The 22,788-nt window shown below is 34.3% G+C and overlaps 1 protein-coding gene across 5 annotated transcripts in view; it reads right to left on the bottom strand.

The window, feature by feature from the left end:
* Positions 1-22,788, bottom strand: part of Adgrl3 (adhesion G protein-coupled receptor L3) — a 648,664-nt gene that overhangs the window by 247,972 nt on the left and 377,904 nt on the right. For 4 of the 5 annotated variants that reach the window (XM_048363857.1, XM_048363853.1, XM_048363855.1 and 1 more), the window contains one exon: positions 54-68. The exons of the other annotated variant lie outside the window; for it this stretch is intronic. In XM_048363857.1, the coding sequence (XP_048219814.1) occupies positions 54-68 (15 nt within the window). The remainder of the gene's footprint in view (positions 1-53; positions 69-22,788) is intronic. 5 annotated transcript variants of the gene reach the window in all.

Below are 22,788 nucleotides of genomic sequence, written 5' to 3'. Positions count from 1 at the left end.
TTAAATAACTTAGCCTATAAATAGTATATAATTTATGAAAGGTATTTAATTACCTTTTTGTTCCACTTCTATTGGAGAGAGAGAAGTAAAGAGAGAAAGGAGAAAAGAGAATAGATTAATGGTACGATATTGGCCAAGCACTTTTTATTCACCTCTTCCAAACAGAAAATAATTTACTTCACTCATACTTGCTTCATTGAATATTATGGTTTTTTAAGTATTTAGTTAAGACATTTTACCATAATTATAAGCTTTGAAGCACAGTAATATTTTGGCAAAAATAGATCGAATGAAAGTGAGATTGATAACCATACTACTTTAATTTACAGAAAATGTAAAATTCAAACACCAGCAGTTGCATTTCAATGATGATATCAGCAAATAAATATGCAGACAGCTTTCTAATAATTTGATTAGTTTCACTTATGTATATTATGGTGTATAGCATTACCCAACTCAATAATCTTGTTTTTTCTGTAGATCAGAGAACAGATTTCTTCTTAAAAAATCACCATCATAAATAACAACAACAAAAACTACTACACAACTCATTTTCCAGGACTTAGACTTTGTGTTTATTGTCATTCTTAGGAGAAATGTGTCTTATAAGGTAGCCAACATTAGAGCAGGACCAAATTTGGAATAAATGTACTAAAAACCCTTATTAAAGTGACTTTATTTCCACTCATTAATACTTGATATCATTATGAAAAATCACTGATTTTCCAGAAAAAGATATTTAATCAGAGAATTGGTATAAATAATGATGAACCGTTGACTTTGGCCTTTTTTTTATTTAACATTCTTAACTGTGCCAACACACACTTGTAAAAGTAAGATATTCCTAATCATGCTAGTTAAGCATATCACATACTAAGTATATTTCAAACCGCATGATTAATTTTAAGGTATTGATCAAATATAACCAATAACAATTCTGACAAAATAGAACATGTATATAAAATTCATTGTCACTTTTATTGTGTGAAGTTGTCTCAAACACACTTATCTGCCTACATCCTAATGAGAATAAAAGGGATAAAGTAAAACAAATATGTCAGAGAAGTGTGGTATCATAGCATAAATCACAAGATTTATATTAAAAATTCATTTCTTTTCAAAAACTACTCAAGGTGGAAGATACGATGTGTAAGGAAAGGTAGTGACTATGGATCTATTGTATTCTGTATTATCTTATACATTATGGAATTTTAATTTCAACTGTCATTTGGCAAAATTATTTTCTAGTCTTGGTCTAATTTCCAGGAAATTGGAGTGAGCAAATAGTGCAAGGAAATTTTGCCTCTGTTACTTGCTGGTTACTTAAAAGTAAGATTTATTAGGCAGTTCTGCTTTTGAGAAAATTATGATAGTCTTGCCCATGTCATGACTAGCTGTAGCTCATTTATCATTTATTTGCCATTTTCAAGACTGAAGTAAAACAGCCCTATAATTTAAGTTGAAATAAGCACACACAAATCATATTCCCATAGCAAAACTGGCAAGATAAAATAATTTGTTGTTGAAAAGCCTAGTAACATTTAGAGTTGGCCAGTTGTTGCTTGTCTTCTAATTCTAATGCTAAAAGCTTTCCATCTTTAAAATAGAAAATTAAATAGATAGAAGAACCAATGGCTGGGCTAAATGAATATAGTTCAAGTAGTAGGGAGACTGCCTGGAGAGCACAAGGTCTTGAGTTCAAACCTGAGAACCACTAAAAAGAAGAAAAAGGGGAAAGATGCAGAGGAAGAGGAGGAGGACAAGGATGGGGAGCAGTAGATTCCACATTGTTTAACTATATTATTATAAAGAAAAAAATGGATGGAACAGAATTTGGGTACGCTGTAAAAAATCAAATTGCAATTCATTTTCTTTTCTATTTAATGCCTTTCCCGATTGATTGATTGATTGATTGATTGTCGGTCATAGGACTTTACCTCTGGGTCTGGGCATTGTCCCTGAGCTCTTCAGCTCAAGGCTAGCACTCTACCACTTGAGCCACAGCGCAACTTCCATTTTTCTGTTGGTTAAATGGAGATAAGAGTCTCACAGACTTTCCTTCCCTGGATGGCTTTGAACCAGGATCCTCAGATCTCAGCCTCCTGAGTGCCTAGGATTACAGGTGTGTCACCAGCACCTGGCCTTTTCACTATTTTAATGGATGGAAAGGAAAGTAAATTTTATGAGAAATTTGTATCTCTAACTCATTAAATGTAAAACTGGGGGAGAACAAAGGAAAAGCATGTGGGTGATCTTGTAAGTTTCACTGACAAGAAAAAGTTGTTGCTATATAACAGACGGCAAATATTTCACAACACAGGGCTGAAATACTGCCATCTCTCCTTTGTATGGTGAGATCATAAATAAATGAGTTGTACCGTGACAGCTATGCCAAGGCCCTCCTCAGATCTCCTGTCTTTTAGTGGGTCCAATATCCTGAATTCTGACATTATAGCTGTCATTGCTCATTTTCAAACCTCTTTGCAACTAGTTTTTCTCCTTTTCCCTCTTCACTTTTAATCTTCAAAGTATTTTTATTCTCCACTCAGCCTCCATAAATATGTGTATATATTTCCTTAATGTGATTTTACTGTTGTCCTTTGTCAAACTTAATGGCATAGGCTGTATCCCATGGTTAGAGTAAATGACAATTTCAAACAAAGGGTAATTTTGCAGTGTATCAAGAAAGAAACTGGCAAAAGGAGACTAGCAAATTTTCCTTTCAGTCTTCAACAGTTCATAAAATAGTTATAACATACAGGCCTGGTGTTGTTTACAAAAGCAAGATGTTATCAGTTCTAACCATTTTTGCATCATATGCACTACTTTTGAATTAGATTCTTTATTTAGAATAGGTATGGACCAAACCTTCCTGAATTGCATTGTAAACTTACAAAGAATTTGCTGTATGCCAAAAATTGCTAGTATTGTAAATAATATCTATAAAATTAAATCAAATTCTATGGTTTAAAATTTCTTTTCTCTTAAATTCTGAGTCATAGACCACATTTTTCTACCTACTGTGTAAATGTTCCAAATGAGTGCCATGACATAATCCTTTAATGCTTCCATATTTCTGTGATATGTAAATTACAGGACACTTATGGGGACATAAAATGGTTTCAAAAATATCAACTAATGTAGATGCAAGCATGTTTTTAATTGAAATATAGTGGCATTTTAAGCAAACTTATTTTGTTGGTAATATTTGGATTCGAATATTAAAACACATTTGGGTACTCTTATCCCAGGAACTCAACAGTTATGGAGGTGGCACAAGAGTAAATGCAATTATATAGGAATAATTAGTTTGGAATATAATTTGTTGGACTAACATCCACACATAAAGTCATCTATATCTATATAACCAAAAATTCATAGTAGATTTTATATTTGAATAGCCTATCATGATTAGAAAAACATTTTCTTATGGGTTTCCTGATTAAACTATTTAGAAGATTAATGTGGTAGTTACTACTCCCATGAAGAAACAGTTAACAAAAGCCCAAATAGTTAAAAGCATCTCACCAAGATCAACAGACTAAAGTGGCCTAGAACTGTAAATTGTCTCATGCTAGACAATGTCTTTAGTGAGTTGGAAACTCAAGAAATAGAGGATTGTTTTTTTTGTTGTTGTTTGTTTGCTTGCTTTCTGTTTTGTTTTGTTTTTCCTGCTCTTGCTCTCCATTCCCTCTGGTACCAGGTCAATGAAGAAGTGGAATCTTCTTAGGGTAAGAAATGTTTCTCTTATAATGTTCCTTCATGAAACACTGGAGTCAAGCACACAGTGCTTATAACATTCAAACTTCACCACAATCTTACAAGAAACATTTTCATTATCCTAACTTTTCAGATGGGAAAGCTGACGAACAAAAATGTGTGGCTACATTGAAAATAAGTGCTAGTACAGGGCTTCAAATCCAGGTCTTGATCTTATTTATTATTAATGTTCAGTAAGATATATAAAATAGCCTTATAAATCTCTAGCACAAAACTCATAAAAGACAGTGGTAAAAATGGCTATATTTAGCAAAACCAATCCTTAAAAGGAAGAACAGTGTTGGAAGAATATCCGTTCCAAGCTTCAAGCTGTATTAAAAAGCTGTAGTAATAAAAACAGCTCGGTACTGGCATAAGAACAGGTCTGAAGCTGAATGACACATAACTGAAAACTCAGAAATGAACCCACAGACCTATAGCCACCTAATATTTGAAAAGGGAACCAAAAACACAGTATGGAAGAAAGATAGACTGAAATGGTGCTCGTAGAATCTGTTTATACACATACAGAAAACTGAAATTAGATCTTTGGATATTACGTCACACCAGAATCAATTACAAATGGATCAAAAACATCATTGTAAGACTACATACCCTGAAAATATTACAAGAAGAAATAGGGGAAACACTAAGGGCTCCTTAGCACAGTTTGAAACTTCCTAAGGAAAGATTCAGAAACACAACAAATCCAAGAAGGGCTGGATAAATAGGATTGCATCAAACTGCAAAGTTTCTACATGTTAAAGGACAAAGATAGTTAGATAAATAGAAATCTCACAGAATAGGAGAAGATCTTTACTAGCTATGCATCAGGCAGGACATCATATCTAAAATATAATTACAGCTCAAAAATTAAACCCTCAGGGCTGGGGATATAGCCTAGTGGCAAGAGTGCCTGCCTCGGATACACCAGGCCCTAGGTTCGATTCCCCAGCACCACATATACAGAAAACGGCCAGAAGCGGCGCTGTGGCTCAAGTGGCAGAGTGCTAGCCTTGAGCGGGAAGAAACCAGGGACAGTGCTCAGGCCCTGAGTCCAAGGCCCAGGACTGGCCAAAAAAAAAAAAAAAAAAAAAAATTAAACCCTCAAAAAACAAATCCAATCACTAAGTGGGCTAAATACTTAAAGGGAGATTTCTCTGAAGAGGAAACAAGAATGGCTAATAGACATATGAAGACATGCTTAACATTTCTGGCCATAAAATAAATGTGAATCAAAAGTACATTGAGATTCCACCTTACCCCAGTTAAAATGCCCATTTTCAAGAAACGAACAGTAACAGATGCTGGCTGGGATGTGGCCAAAAGGGAGCACTACTACACTGTTGGTGGGAATGCAAATTTGTTCAACCACTCTGGAAAGCAGTAGGGGGTTCCTCAAAATAATTAACATGACCTAGCAATCCCACTTCTGAGCATCTACCCACATGACTTCAAACCAGTCTGTACTAAAGCCACCAGAATGTCCTTATTCATTGTAGCATTGTTTACCATAGCTAAGATATGGGATGAAATCAGATGTCCCTCAATGGATGAATGGGTCAAGAAAGTGTGGAATATGTACAAAATAGAATTCTATGATTCCATCAGAAAGAACACCACCGCCTCAATCATAAGGAAATGAAAAGACTTAGGAAAAGCAAAACAACCAAAAAAACTAAGCAAAGTAAGCCCAAACCAAAGAAACATAGGTTGCATGGTTTCCTTCATTGTATAATATGCCTATAAATCTACAAGCAACTCCAATGCATAGCAAAAGACAAATAATTACTCTTGGACATGATTAATTAAAAAACACTCGAAACATTCACACAGTGAGACTGAAGTAGGATATTCTTAGGAGAGGATCACAAGAGCTCAATAACTATGTGCATATGACCATATAAAGTGATGCTTATCTAAGTGAATGACAAGAAATTGGGTGGGGAGAGGATTTCTTAGTTCACTGTTTGCACTTTCTTTTCCTTCTTCCCTCCCTCCCTCTCTCCCTCTCTCCCTCCCTCCCTCTCTCCCTTCCTTCCTTCCTTCCTTCCTTCCTTCCTTCCTTCCTTCCTTCCTTCCTTCCTTCCTTCCTTCCTTCCTTCCTCCTTCCTTTTCCTTTGGTTTATTCCCTTTTGTCACTGTATTTGCTTTCTATACTCCTTGTTTTATATATAAGTTTGTCTGATTTGGGGAGGGAAAGGGAAGCACAGAAAAAGTGGGACACAGGAGGAACCAATTCAGCAGTGATACTCACTAGACACTATGTTGGAAATGAACTATGTAACTTGGGGGAAGGGATTGGGAGGGCAAAACTGGGAGAGAATGAGGAAGTGGGTGGCACTGTTCTAAGGGAAATGCACTTATTACCTGACTTTTGTAATGGTAACTCCTCTGGACATCACCTTTACAATAAAGAATTCTTAACATGGTATTCTCCTGTACAATCAACATTAGAACTATGATTTTTTTCAAAGAGAGGGATAGGATGATATACTTTTCCATAGTATCGTACATTGAGGGTACAGATTCATAGGATTTACCAAAAAATAGAAAAGCATTCCACATTTTTTTGGCAAAGAAAATAAAATTCTCTTATCATTGGAAGCAAACCACTGGTCAATACCTCACCTCATACCTTACCAATTCTTTTGTTTTGTTTTTGTTTTTGTTACCAGTCCTGGGGCATAGACTCAGGGCCTGAGCACTACCCTTGGCTTCTTTTTGCTCAAGGCTAGCACTCTACCTCTTGATCCACAGCTCCACTTCCAGCTTTTTTCTGTAGTGCTGAGGAATCGAACCCAGGGCTTCATGTATACAAGGCAAGCACTTTACCAGTAGGCCATATTCCCATTCCCCCTTAATAATTCTTTTTATTCTGAAATCGATAATTCTCTCTTCTGTTTCACTTCCACCAAGGGAATATAAAAGTTATTCAGTAAAAGAAATGAGATCTGTGAGATTCATTAAAATTTTCAGTGCATTGCATATCAAAAATTCTGATAGACATCTGTCTCTTTCAGTAAATAAAGTGCTAATCGTTTATTTAATGAGAGACAGGAGTAATCTCTTCTGCTCAGCTTCTAAATTATGTTTTTCAAATAATACCCATGCACCAGTGAATAAAAGTGCCGTTCAAGCACCTTGTATGACAATGGCTTTATATAATATGGTTCCAAAATTAACACCTCCTAGTGAAATCATCTTGGAGTGTGTAGATTGAAAATGTCAATAATTCATAAAATGCTTTCACAGGTCACATTCTAATTTATACGCTTAAATATAATATCAATAGATGCTGTGGGAAGTGAGACAGAGCTTTTTCTTTTGTATTGTCATTGCACCCCATTGATGGATGGATCCTCAGAGCCTTTTAAACTGTTAATTTAGTCTTTTGAAAGAAAATGGTGCTATTTGCATTCTTTTTTGGAATCTATTTGTAGCAGCACTGATAAAAACAATATTTTTTCAAAGTTATAATTTATAACACTTAAAATAAATACCACATTTGGTTCATGAAAGATGAATATTGTCAGGATAATCTGTCCTCACTACATAATAGCCACAGGGCATTTTTAGTTGCTAAACAAAATACACAAAGGCAGAGCCACCAAAGAGTATATGATTATATAGATAAAGATATATAACATATAGTTAATGCCTCTGTTCATTTCTCATTACATGCAAGGCACTTGGAATTATGAACAGAGGAGATAATAATACCGAATGGAGTAAACAGTGTGTGATGTAATGTGGATCAGTGCAATCTGTGGTAACTTTTGTCTGGGCCTTCAACTTTTCAAGCACTTATTAACACTTACTTGATGGCAATAATAATTATCACATGACAAAAAATGTTTGAAGAATTAAGTTATGTAATTAATAAGAAAATATTTTGTTACATTACAGTAAGTGGTAGATGGGACTCTTACAAGGAACAGTTGCTAAGCATGCAGCATGTGAGCAGACAGCCCCTGAATCAAACTTGCGAGACAATGGTGAATCTCATGGTAGGAACATATTTTAGATGAAATTATCTTTGCCTCAGGGAAACTTACAGTCTAATAACTGATGAAATTCAGTTTGCTCATTTTACCACAAACAAGCCTAATTGTAAGCATAAGAACAGACATGAACTGCAGAGACAGGGACATTTGTGAAGAGAAGCTTGACAAGTTGCAAGAGTTGGACGATGAAAAATTGACATCTTGTGGATAATGTCAATTCCTTGTTTGGAAGAAACTTATGTGACCAACTCTTTCCACAAAGTTCTATTCATTCTGCTTCATGCATGAACCAATTGTGATATTAAAATGAACCTAGATATAATACCAGAAACTTAGTAAGTACTTTGCAACAAATATTCATTCTTAAAGTTTGGATGTTGTAATTACATGAAATACCATTTAGTATGAGTTGATATTTAATAAATGAGAAAACTGAAACAAAGATATTAAGATATTAACATCAATCCACTGCTTATTGACAGTATAAAACACATTATAATAAAGTAATGTAATAAGTTTTGATTCACATAAGAAGTTTTTTCAATGATAAGGACCAAATCTAAGGAAATATGTGGACAGAAATGGCAATCTTAAATTAAAACTCTCATGAAGTTGCTATTTTACTTCTCATATAGAAACTGCAATGAATATCTTTCTATCTTAACGAGAGCTTTCAACATCTTGTGAATTTACCTTGTCATTGAAAATTTCTATCATCACTTCCTAATAGAATGAGACAGAAAAAAAAAAAAGCAACTCGGGAAAGAACAAATGTAACAACAAAACTCAACCTGTTGAGGAGTATCCTTGAGCACAGAGGTACTAACAAAACTCTGGTATTTCAAGGAATTCATCCAAATGCCCCACCCAAGCTGGGATTGGATTCATTCGCCAAAGAATAGAAAACAACTTATATTTATTTGTAGATGTTTAATGAAAGCCTTATTAGTAATACAAATATGATTTCTAGAACAAAAAAACAAAGTAAGTAAAGCGAAATTGAGAATTTTCATGGTAGAAAAATACAAGTCGAATACATTCTGCACCTGTCATGGGAATCCCTCAACATGAAGGCAAGTGTAAGATTCTGTCCTATTCATTAATCTTAGTGTTTGATAAAATTGGGAAGCTAATTAATGGAATAAGTTCCAAGTTTCCAGATTCACTGAGGTAAATTTTCCAAAATATGTGGTTTGCTTTTGTTGTTGTTGGTAGTGGGGCTTGAAGTACAGACATGGGCTTTATCCTTGACCATTTTTACTCAGGGCTAGTACACTATCACTTTGCACTACAATTTTGGTTACAATTTTCTGGTGGTTAATTGGAAAGAATAGTCCCATGGACTTTTCCACCTGTGTTGGCTTTGAACCATAATCCTCTGACCTCAACCTCTGCTATCGCTAGGACTACAGGCATGAGCTACTGGTTCCTGGCTTTCAAAATATTTCTCTTATTTTTTTCTATCTTGATTTTGTACTAATTGTATATGTGACCCATCTTCTCCACAATGGTTTACTACCTTTTAGGTAGTCCCCATGAATATCACTTCAACTTTGCTCATATCACTGCTGCACTCACTGTCCTGAGCACTTTACCTCTTACCTCCTTGTTAAACCAAATTGTATCTTTAAAGAATTCTTTTTACTTATTGAAGTAAATTTTGAGGACGTGCATTTCAACAATAATCTACTTCAAAGATTAGTAGATTTTTTTGTGGGCATCCAAATAGGAGTCAATTATGGCATTTTGGGGCACAGTCAGGTGCGGATACATAATCACTGTCTTTTTACTCTCTGGGGAGGGGGAATTCCAGTATTGGGGGTTGAAATCAGAGCCCAGGATTTTGTGCTCAAGATTAGCATTCTATCATTTCATCCACAGATCTACATATAGCCACACATTTGGTGTTTAATTGGAGATAAGAGTCTTATAGACCTTCCTTCTTAGGCTGGCTTTGAACCATGATCTTCAGGTCTCAACCTCCTGGGCCCTGTCTAGGATTACAGGTGTAGTGTAACGTAACCATTTTTTTATTTTTACAACACTTAACCAATTTTTTTTGGATATGTTTTCATAGCTGTAGTTTACTAAGCTATACTCAATTGAATTTCATTTGTACAGTCTTATTTACAATTCCCTCTGTTAACCATCATTATTTTCAACCTAATGCTTTGCTCTAACCAGATGCTAGCTGTTGCATGCAGATGCTTTCAAAATTATGGACAAAATTATGGTTTCAAGAATGAGTTTGGGGAAGTAGAGGTCTATCTCAAGTAATAGAGTGACGATCATAATAAAATAATGAGCTGGGTAGGACTTTCTCAATGATATGAACAAGAGAGAAGGAAAATCTTAGACGGTAAGTAGTCTTTTTGTTTTGCTAAGTGGGCCCATGAAATCCTGCTATATGCTACTTCTTATCTCTTCACATTAAGATGCATTACTTATATAACTAGTAACAGTAGGAAATATTCTATAGTCAGTTGCTAAGAAGTCAAAATTTTATATCTCTGAGGATATGTACTTGAACATATGATACTCAATCACTTATGCTATGCTAGTTTATTTGCTTATGTATCATCTGTTATTTTCTTAGTTCATCCTCACAACAAACCTATGAAATTGTAGTCACCACAATAGAGATGAAGATAGTGATGGTAGAAATCAGTGATTTGATATTTGAAGTGTGGGGTATGGGCTATTAAAGTCTATGCCATTTTACCCGGCAAAATGTAAGTGATGGCTGGGCACGATGGCTCATGCTTACATTACTGTTTATTTTAGAGACAAAGATTGAGGGGATTATTGTTCAAAGGCAACCTAGACAAAAAGAAATATGAGTATGGTGGAATATATAAGGAGGAAGACCATAGTCCAGTCTGTCCCAAGCAGAAACCGAAGACATTATATAAAAATAACTGAGGAAAATGTGCTAGAGACGTGGCTTAATTGAAAGAATATGCATCTAGCAAGCATACAGTCCTGATTTCAACCACAGGATGCCAAATAGAGCAGTATGAGAGTCCAGATCCATAAGACATAGTCCCTGAATTATAGCAAAGCAGGGACTCCGCGCTTGACTTAACATGTCTGACCATGGTGAACAAGGTTTTGAGGTAGAAGAATTAAATATGCTAAAAAGAATGAGGCACAAAGGCAGCTATAGCTTTCTGTTTTCTGATATGAAGGCAAAATGCATTTTTTACTAATGATCTATCTTAAACATATCTCAGGTAGGTCTACTTGTTACCTCTTTATTCTTTAATGGACACCATTGTGGGGCTGTGACAATTCAGTGGTGTGATTGCATTTGTCTACTCAAATATAATTAATTGGATTGTGCGTAGTTCCTAACAATTCTCCAAACTTATCTTAAAGCATTTATGGAGGAGCACGGTTCTGCAGCAGTGTAATATGTGAAAAAGACACGTAATGTTCAAAGAAAGGTGGCAAAATTCTCTGTTTTCCTAATGCTGTTCATTTGAGAATAATGACAGATGAATGAATATTCCTTAAAAGGTAGTTATGAACTGTGTAAACCACATTTAAGAAAAAAATATGCAAAGAAGGCATTTAGGCCTGTATCATATGACTTGACATCCAAAGCCAAAAATTGAATTTAAAATTGAATTAACATACACAACAACAAAAACCGCAGAGTGCTTTCTGTCTAATTCTTTATTACAACTCAGCCAACTTCTGCTAGGCAATTTACTAAATGCACTTTCTGTTAGTGTTAGTGGAATGTGTCAAATTAGAGGGAAACTGAGTTTTAAGAGAATGAAACAAACAACCCCATTATTCTTTGCTCTACAAGATCACTGGCAAGATACTTTACAGTCTATTTAAGCTGACTAGCCACCAACTTTTTTTTTCCCTTCAAGCCATTAATAGAAGGGTCATAAAACAAACTTGCAGTTAGCACATTAAGAAAGGAACTATCAACAATATAACATTATTAGATGTAACTTTTTTTTTCCTATACTAGAGTTTGAATTTAAGGTCTGGCACTCAAACTTGCTTGCTCATGGCTGGTGCTCTATCATTTCAGCCATGTCTCCAATCTGGCTTTTTGCAGGTTATTACATAGATGACATCTTGCAGACATTTGTACAGCCCTGAGGATCTCAGCCCTCTGAGTACCTTGGTTTACAAATGAGAGCCACTGTTCCCTGGCTTTTTCTCACTTGTCAGTGAACCTGTTGCAGAAAAAAATGCGATTTACACTTAGTACATAGACAATGGATAGCCACCTGACCTCCTGATAAGTATAAAAATTTATTTTGTGTTTATAAATGTAAGCACTTTAAATATGATTATATCTATATTTTCTGAAGTGGTTTCAAACAAGAACTTTAAGAAATAGAAATTCTATTTTGTTAGGATCTCCTATATTATGACACACTATCGAGTATTATCACTCTAGAATACAACTTAAAAGCTAAAACAGAAAGTCAATATTTTACAAAAGAAAATAGTGAAGGAGCAAACACTACTGGATTAGGGTCACAAATCAAGAAAGAGAACTAGGAATGTATAAAAGATAATCTGGCTCAAATGCTTATTTTTATTGGATGAGCTACATAGCTTTACCACTTTACAATTCAGTTCATATAGAATAATTTTTCTCTCGTAGAAACTGAAGTAACATTGGATACCTTGTCCTTAAGAAGATATCTATCTATCTATCTATCTATCTATCTATCTATCTATCTATCTATCTATCTATATCTCTCTATATATATACATACACACATACATATATATCTGAATGATATTTTTGTATAGTCCCAATTTAGGACCTAGGGTCAGCTTGCTACCTACTTATTAAAAGTATGTAACAGAGAATCTTGTTTCTACTTCCCAATAAATGACATACACGTTTTATAACAAAGTATGGAGACTTCCTAGGTTTATCAAGTCGATATTTATTAACCACACCCAAAGACATCTCAACTCACAAGTCGTTCCTTCTTAACAATTCTATCTTTCTTGTGGCATGGAATTGTGAAAGCTACACTGCTGTGCCTATCATGATTAGAGACAAAGAGGGATTTGTGACAGAAAACATTAACTCAGTAGAAATAAAAGTAAAACAATCCAACACATGCAGAAAGAAAATCAAAATAAAGTATCAAGTGCTGGTTTCACAAAGTGGTTTAAAAATAAGCTTATCTTCTTCACAAATGCAATTTCATGTACCATGATAACCCTGACATCTAAATATTATATACAAGTTAAGTGTGTGCGTTTGAGTAATCATCATTCTTTAGTGTCTTTTGTCTCAGTTTAGGAACCCACTTATTTCCAGTTTGAATTCAGAGCCATTAAACTCTTACAAAGTGTTTATTGCACTACACATATTATTGTTCCTGTCATTTAACAATGCTCTCCCTCTGGTTATAGTGAATGCAGCAAAGCTCCTTGGCATCAATAGATTAAAACATGTCCTACAAGGAAAAGTATGTGCAAATGGAGTGAGCTTATTTTTCCACAAGCTAACTCAATAAATCTGTTCAGTTTACTGGTGTTAGCATTCATTTAAAATTGTTACATATTTACCTGGGAAAGTTCAAGATGACAGAAGAGAGAGGTTAAATTCCCCTTTTTCCTCCCCCTTGAAGAAATACTACCTTGTTAACACTAATAAATGAGAGCTTAATAAAAGCAGATCTGTATCTCTGAGAGGAACTTGCTAAGTATTCACAAAAGGTCATCGGAAGCACACAACTCATTACATATGGAAGAAAGTTGATTGACTTTTATGATTCTAGCTTAACATCTTTCTTAAATTTAAAACCAGAAATCTGAATGATTTGCTTTCAATTAGACAAATAAAATAAAAGCACCATGTACTCGTTGGCAGATTAATCCTATTTTACTCAATTTATAAATCTACTTATCTATTTACCTACTATCTATCTGCCCCTGTATCACACCCCAGTGCACATGCTTATATTTTCAAACTGCTATTCGTAGGATAAACAAAGTGGTGAGAATAATCAGTAGCTATTTGGAAGTACTATTATAAAGTCTTTTTCCTTAGAAGAAACTCCTCCGTTCAAACGTTCTTCCTTTATGAGTCCCTTATCTCACATTGAACACAGTTATGAATATGGCCTATATCCCTCTTCCTTTAGAATTATTCTGAAAAATTTGTCAAGCATGCAAAAGTTTTAAAAGATGCCCACAAATGACACAATTTCTCCTCTGCTTGTTTGTGACAATTGTGTTTCCATTGTTTATTTATCACAATACAGCAAAACAACAAATATATACCAAACTAGTTAGTGCTCATTGCTATAAAACAGCTATAGTACATCTTTTATATACAAACCATGAGTTCAAAAAGTATCTCAGAATTTTATTTGGCATATTTGACCTTGTTTCTGAAAGATATTGAATGAATGAATGACTTATTTTTTTCATTTTTAAACATAATTTTCTTGCACACAATCTGCATTTCACTAGAAAAATCAAGTTCTTTGTAGGAATGCTCTTGTATTACCACCTTTTCTTCAGAAACATAATGCTTCCCCTACATCTGTGTATTTGTATATTCCACCCATCAACTAATACTGCCTTTAAGAGGTTCTTACATGTATTATGGTGTCAAATGAAATTCTAACTTTCTTTGAAGTTTTCAGTAATAAACTACATGAACTAGAGATTTCAGGAGAGTCTACTCTTGGAAGATATCTTAGGAAACAAGTATTACTGGAGATCTAGAATGAGATACCATTTGAATTACCGTGTTAACACGGGGTGTAGTGATTAGTAGAAAGCAATGTAGGAGTCGTTTCTCCACAAACTGTTTCAAACATATCACTCTTACTTGACAAGCTATAACTGCCTTCCAAGGTAGATATGTTAAATGCTTAAAGAGATGGTGAGATAGTTAATATTTTACCAAATCAGATTCACATATGACTCTAATATTGTCATAATATATAAATAATAAGTAAATAATAGTTGATAAACACTTTGAGGATATCTGTACCTATATTGAGTTTTTCAAACATAGCAAATCCAAACATTTCCATGTGGCGAACCCATAAAAGTCTAGCCTGTGATTAGGACTGTGATGAAAATAGACAATATTTGGTAGGGACTGATTCTAGGAAACAAGAGTGAAGGGATAGGGAAAGACAAAAAAAAGTATTCCCTCAAATTTGGAAGAATTTAGGGTTGAGTTAGAGAGATACAGAGACATTTGCTAAATAACTTCGTATGTATTCACACATGAACAAAATAATATTTGTACCTTCAACTGTAACTTACTTTCTCACAATATTAAGTTTCGATTGAATTAGTATTAATTTCAATGAAGTGCATTGTTTTTTGTTGTTGTTTTGTTTAGTTTCATTAACATAGTGCTCTTTTTCATGTGCTCTCCAACACGAAGATTTTTTTTATAACTATTGAAATACTATGACTTAATTGTAACTTCCATTCCAATTTCATACAGAGAATCATAGGTAGAAGACCAACTTTTGCACATTCCACAGAACTGTGGTAGGCACAGAAAGGAGAAGAAAATGGGAAAATAAGGTTATTTTCTTGTCAGTTCTGAAAAAAGGGAAAAATAACAGAAATTACCAAGATTATTTACTCTGGATTTACAAATATCTAATATCTAGCAGATGATTGGGGCATTGTTAAAGATGTAATTCTTTCCTCTAGTACTATTTGTTTAACATGATAACATTTATTTGACTTTGGCCCTTGGCTAGTTTTCTATATTTTGAGAAGACAAACTCTATTTGGATAGACCTTTATCATAATAAGTTAAATAGTTATGTTCTTTTTAAATATTTCTCTTTTAGGAGCTCTTATTTCTTGAAATTTAATATCTAAGACAGAACAGCACCTTTAGAAATTGCTGCAGGTTCAATTAAATAATGCAAAGGAATCCAGAATTCTGGACTAAGAAGTATAAAAGTGACAAGAACTAGTTTAATTTTCCACTGTGACTATTACAATGAATAATTGTAAAAAAAAAAAAAAGTTCCTTAGTATTTAAAGATTCTGATAGCATAACTTAAATACACATATAGATCAAGATCAACTGATATAACCCACTAAATAAGGGAGTTGAAATGTTATTCATTTAAAGGAAACATAATGCATACATTGGTACATATTAGGCATTCTTGCTGATTGTTCAACATAGGGAACTTGATGATGAATTAATATAAGTATCTTCTGCATGGAGGAAGAACACAAAGAAACAAACAGGTATATACTTATATACTTATACTTAAATACTTATATACAGGTATTCTTATCAACTTTCAAATGTATTTTTTTGTCTTGGAAGAAATTAGCCCAAGAGATCATTAACTACCGGTACAATTTATACAAAATCCATGAAAGATTTATAGAATGAAATGTACATACAAATTCTTATTTTCTTGGACATAATTATTAAACTTTTCAAAAATATTTTCCTCTTCAGAACTGAGCTTCCCATGTGACTTTATTGATGCAATGACATTTACTGTGTCTACACCTGTACTATTGTTTTAAGAGATCTGAATCACATGCTTTAAGATGGCACAGTTGAATTGTCGGATCACTTTTTGACATCATTCTAACTTTGAGAAAATACAGAATAGCAATAGCATATATATCAAGCAGAGTAGCATCCTATGGATATTTGGCCACATCTATGAGTGTTGATAGGAATGAAACACAATGTTTTATGATAAATCACTGATGCAAAAAACAGTTCCCAAATTATATTTCTAATGTAACGGAGATGAAGGGATTTGTCATCCCTAAGGCCCCATATCTACCACTTGATAAATTATTAGAGAAAGATCTCCAAAACTGGGGGCTGGGGCTCTTGCCTGGAATCCTAGGCACTCAGGAGGCTGAAGTTTTAGGATTGCAGTTGGAAGCCAGCCAGGGCAGGAAAGTCAGTGAGACTCCCATCTCCAATTAAATACTCAGAAACAGCTGGAAGTGGTGCTGTGGCTCAAGTGGTCAAGTGCCAGTCTTGAGCAGTAGAAGCTTCAGGACAGTGCATGGTCCTGAGTTCAAGACCCAGGGCCACCCAGAAAATAAAAATAAAATTTAAAAATTCTCCAAATTCTATACTGTTGATAACATATCCCAAAATTGCTTGATAATTGTTTTTACAAAAAGATATCCAAAATAAACATTATTCATAATGTATCATGAAACCTGTCAAATCTTGGTTAGTATTTAAAGTTTATTAATAAAACTGAGAACCCTAATATCTGCTGAATGAAGTGCAAAATTTAAAGTGAAGATTTATGATAAGTAACATGTAAGAAACTCTTGAACAAAGGATAGCCAATGACAAATCAAAAATGATAAGCAACATCATAAAACAATCAATAATGCTCAAAATATATGAGCTTTTCTTGAGAAGTACATGACAGCACATTAAATCAGTCAATAGGTACATAAGAGGTCAACACTCTAAGTGAATGTGTAGTCCTCTGACCATAAAGATATTTTTGCAAGAGAACTACCAAGATTCTGATATTTAGATGTGTTTTTGACACATATATGTAAAAGCAGACAAATATATATGAATTTAGTACTGACTTATATTCCACACATCACTTACAATATTTTGACAATATAATACTTTGGCACAATATAATTCATCCAAATTGTACTTGAATATTCAGAAATGTAATCAAACTGTTATGGTCCTGTTGGCCTACAAACTGCAAAGAAGTCAGCATCCTGGTTAAAAGCAAAATCTTTGGTTGGCAAGACACGAATTCCTAAGGCTAAAGGTCTCCAATAGAGAAAGGGATAACATTGTCTAGTGAGACCCAGCAATCAATACCTTCCCCACAGGTAATACTCTACTTTATCACTCAAGATCGGCTTGATGCATATTCCCAATCCTATCAGCCTTTCTATTGTTTATTATCATCTATTGATTGAGAAAAAACATGAGGTTACCAATAATCTTTCTTTTGCAAAAATACAATTTTACAAATGATTCCAAAGCCTAAGGGCGAATGTAATATTGACTTGGTATTGTTGTTGTTTTGGTGCAGAGAATAAAAGGCTGGGTTTCGTACAAGGTAAATATGTGCACTACCCTGAGCAGCCTGAGTTATATCTGCATTCCCCTATAACTGCAGATATTTTTGTTTGTTTGTTTGTTTGCTTGCTTGCTTGATTTGTCAGTTGTGGGCCTTGAACTCAGCACCAAGGCACTGTTCTCTTTGTGTTCTTGGCTTGCATTGTACCACTTGAGCCACAGCGCCACTTCCGGTTTATGGGTGGTTAATTGGAGATAAGAGTTTCATGAAGACTTTTCTGCCTGGCTGGTTTCGAACCCTAATCCTCAGATCTCAGCCTACTAAGTAGCTAGGAGTACAGGCATGAACCACTGGCGCCCAGCAATTGCTTTTTTTAAGGTCAGAGAGCACTACTCAAACTTGGTACCTAATGCTCTTGCTCACTGAGTAGCATCTACAAATTGAGCACCACATCCAACAACTATAATTGCTTTTAATGTTAGGATTTAGATATTAGACAAATAGAAAACTCCATCTCATTTTTACTCATCCATAAATTACTTCTGAAAAATTTCAACCCCATTATTGTTAACAAAAAATAATAAAGTATTTGCCACTTTGACTTACTGTGCAGCTTAAATAGGGTTTAGAGCAGTTTAAATGCTTGATAACTATTAGGTACCAACTACACAATGACCAGCACTATGGAACATTCATGGAAAAACACAAAACTAGGAAATGCAGTACTGTATTCATTGATGTTATATCTTTGTTAATGAGTTACATTAATGTAGGAGTTCCAAGATTTAGTACATGGGCCAGTTAGAGTATCAATAAAATAGGCAACAAAATATAACAATATGTAAAATTTTATATAAAATTTATATATATTACAGTAAAGATACATGGGGCTAAAATAAAATATTTTACAAATTGGGGAAATTGATACTAAATACAATTTACTTTGAATGGTCAGTAGAGTCTAATAACAAAAGCAGTATGACTAGGAAACATTCTCTAGTAGGACATTAAAGTTTAAGAACTGGTAAGAAGTAAATAGACAATTATTCAAATTTTGTTTTTAACTAGAATCATGTTCATACCTAGAAAGCAGCAAGTGACTCTTTGGATTGCTTGTTTCAGGAATTTAGAAATTTCACCTTATTTCAAAATTATGAGGGACCTTAACAAGCAATTGTGTGGTAAAGTGGTGCATCTTCAAAAAATATCTTGAACTTTCTCAACAATCAAAGCTGTATTACTAGTAATATAGAAACAAATGCAGCTCTCATGACTACAAAGAAGAAGACATATGAAAGGTTGTAGTTATGACTTTGACACAGGTGTTTAGTTCAAATGAGATAATTTATAATGGCTCTACATCCCTATGTAATCTAAATGACACTTGTTGTTGGGACAGCGGCCAATTTCTCTCAGTGCCAGGGTAACTTTACATGATATTTTTCATGAATAAACATAAAAAAAGGAGATGGTAAACTTGAAGATAAGCCAATAAAGCTGTATAAAATGATCCATGAAACTTGAATTTCAGAAGAGGATGACACCTGAAATTTGGGTAAGGTGACTGCAGCATTCTGAAGAATGCTTATTTACATTATAGATTACAACCACAAGAGAGAAGAATGATGAAGCGCAAGAAAGGGAAACAAGCATTCTAATACTAAATTAAATTAAATAATATACACAGTGACATGATGTGTAAATCTTCTTACACTTCCAGTGCCTATAACAAGGACTACTTAAGTTGAAGAAAGAATAAGAGTCTCTGGGGGCTCATCTCAGAGCTATCAGAACAAAGCATTTGCTAAGATCTAACCTGGAAAGAAGAAACCACAGAAAATGCTAGGGTTTGCATTTCCCTTCCCTAATTCGTGTTTGCTTAGTGAAAAATTTCAGTGTATTCATAAGTGCTGAAAATATTTCTAAGATTCGATTAGATGAAGAAAATTATCATATGCTTAGAGAAAGCTAAACTATCATAGCCTTATGAAAACCAAGGCCAAATAAACAATGTAGAAAGGAAAGAATAATATTAACTAACTAGGCACATAAGACAGAAATCAAGTTGCTCTTTTTTAAAATCACTACTGTCATCAGAGTTTGTCTTTTGTAGAAAATGTTAGTATCTAGTGAGGAGAATTTTACATGGAGATGTGGACTTCCTGATAAGTGGGAAAACTGATAGCATTTTCCCCCACCAGTCTTAGATTTGTTGTGATATAAAATAGCAAAGCCTGAACAAATTTGACCTTCCTTGGCAATTATAATTTTTAAGTTCCCATTAAAATCGTTTTCTGAGTTCTAGTATTTTCCTGTGAAGCACTGTAAATTAAAATTTAAAGAGAAGCCTTAACACATTTTTAATCGAGAGATGTCCAACTTGTGGTAACAACTGACCAGCCACAACTGTGCAGATGACATCATTTTTTTAATTATAAAGTTTATTGTCACAGTGATGTACAAGGGGTTACAGTTACATATGTAAGTAGTGAGCATATTTCTTTCCAAACTTGTTACTTCCTCTTTGGTTTTCCACCACCTTCCCTCCTCTCCACCCCTCCACCCCCATCAAGTTGAACAGTTGGTTTGCTACATATCATCTTTGTGTGTGTGTGTGTGTGTGTGTGTGTGCGTGCACATGCTCCCTTAGTGACTGAATTTCTGGGATAGCTGCCCTGTCTGTGCTGGAACACTAGCAACATCCAGAAAGTCAGGAAAAGAACTGGGGGGAGCAGAGGGGTTACTGCTCTTCTTACTGAAGGACTTGAGCCCCAGGACACGTGCCAGTACTTCTGTTGTATTGGTTTGCCTTTTCCCCTTTGTTTCAAGATTTTGATGTTCTCCTTCCCTTCTCTGATTCAGAAAAACGTATATAAAATACCCAGGGTATAAAGTCAAATACAGTTACAACAGGGCCTAAGCCATAGAGAAAATAAACAAAAGAAAAAATAAATAATTTCAGATAGTGCATTAAAGACAACAAAAACAATGACAAACTGCTTGTTCCCATAACTTGGGGTTCTTTTCACTTAGCATCACCTTATGTGACCATATGTACATAGCTATTGAGCTATTGTGATCTTCTGCTAGGACTATCCTAGGCATTTACTAATTATTACCAACGAGGGAAACCATACAGTCTGTGTTTTTTGGGTCTGGTTCATTTTATTTAGTATGATTTTTTTCCATGTCTTTCCATTTCCTTATGAATGGGGCTATGTCATTCTTTCTGATAGAAGCACAGAATTCCATTTTGTACATATACCATAATTTCTTGATCCGTTCATCTATTGAGAGGTCCTTTGGTTTGGTTCCATATTTTAGCTATGGTAAATAATGCTGCAATGTACATGGTTGTGCTCTTAGCTTTAGTGTGGTCTTGTTTTTGATCCTTTGAGTAAATGTCCCTGTGGGGTTGCAGGGTCATAGAGGAGCTATCCATAGTTAGCCTTTTGAGGAACCTCCATAGTGCTTTCCAGAGTGGTTCAACAAGTTTATACTCCCACCAACAGTGTAGTGTAGTGTAGTATAGTGTAGTGTAGTGTAGTGTAGTGTAGTGTAGTGTAGTAGTGTAGTAGGGTTCCCTTTTGGCTACATCCCCAACATCTTCTGTTGTTATTAGTTTTCTTGATAATGACCATTCTTATTGGGGTGAGTTAGAATCTCAATGTGGTTTTGATTTGCATTTCTTTTAAGGTCAGAGATATTGAGCACTTCTTCATGTGCTTCTTGGCCATTCTCATTTCCTCTTCAGAGAAGTCTATCTTTAAATCTGTAGCCCACTTATTAATGGGGCATTTGTTTGTTTGAGGATTTCTTTTGGGGGAATTTAATTTTTTGAGTTCTAAGTATATTTTAGATTTGAGGTCCTTGTCTGTTGTATGGCCAGTGAAGATCTTTTCCCAATCTGAGGGCTTTCCTATTTATCTTACAAGCTATGTCATTTGCCATGCAGAAGTTCTGCAGTTTCATGCAATGGCATTTGTATATCCTTTCTTTGATTTGTCGTGTTTCTGGGCCTTTATTAAGAAAGTTCCAACCTGTGCCAAGAAGCCAAAGTGGTTCTCCTAATATTTCTTACAATGTTTTCAGGGTAGCAGGTAACTTTCTTTATCTGGTCTCTAAATAAAAATTTTGTTGTTGTTTTGTTTTTGTTTTTTTATCTTTAATGTAACAAAGAAAGAAAACTGTTAAAATAAATATCAAGTCAAACAGAAGGAAGGTATTATAAAGGGGTATCTCAGAGGCTGGTGAAAGACAATCTGCATGCTAAGATTTGGTCTTTTTTTTAACACCCACTTTTTTCCATTTCATCTGCCTCTATCTGTCTTTGCCCAGCAAGACCAATAATAGTAACAGTCATGATGTCTGTTTTCACAGATATTCGTTTTTCCTAAAGCCATATTTTATCACCTGATCCTGGGTATTTGTAATGAAAAAAAAATAGACATTTACTTGGATGTATAAACAAAAGGCTTTAATGTTTCATTTGTTTATCAAATAGATGTTTCCCATTCATGAGTACATAGGAAGAATTAAATAGTAATTCCCCAGTATAATAATTTTCACTACTCAAGCTCATAACTTGAAAAGAACTTTGGTATTACCCAACTATATATAGTTCTCAGAAGCATTTATTAGGGTTATGAAAGGTTCAAATAGCTTAGTGAAGGGTAGGATATTGAAAAATTAACAATCAAAAAATGCTGCATAATTATTTACTTTTCTCTGAAGCCTTTTTTAATCATATAAACTTAATTCCTACAGTGATATAAGGTAGATACTCTAATTAGTCCCTTGCTACTGATGGGGAAACTGTAATACTGAGAAAGTGAATCAACTGTTTAAGGATCCACATTTATATATTTTATAAAATTACCTCATAAATACAATCTTAAAACACAAAAAAGGAGTGAAGAAAAAAAGAGAATAAATACATGTACCTTGTCAAAAGGAAGGAAGTGTGTTCTTAAGAAAATATATCCATA

The sequence above is a fragment of the Perognathus longimembris genome, chromosome 16, assembly GCF_023159225.1.
Source record: "Perognathus longimembris pacificus isolate PPM17 chromosome 16, ASM2315922v1, whole genome shotgun sequence".
NCBI lineage: Eukaryota > Metazoa > Chordata > Mammalia > Rodentia > Heteromyidae > Perognathus > Perognathus longimembris.
This window is presented reverse-complemented; position numbering and strand designations above follow the sequence as displayed.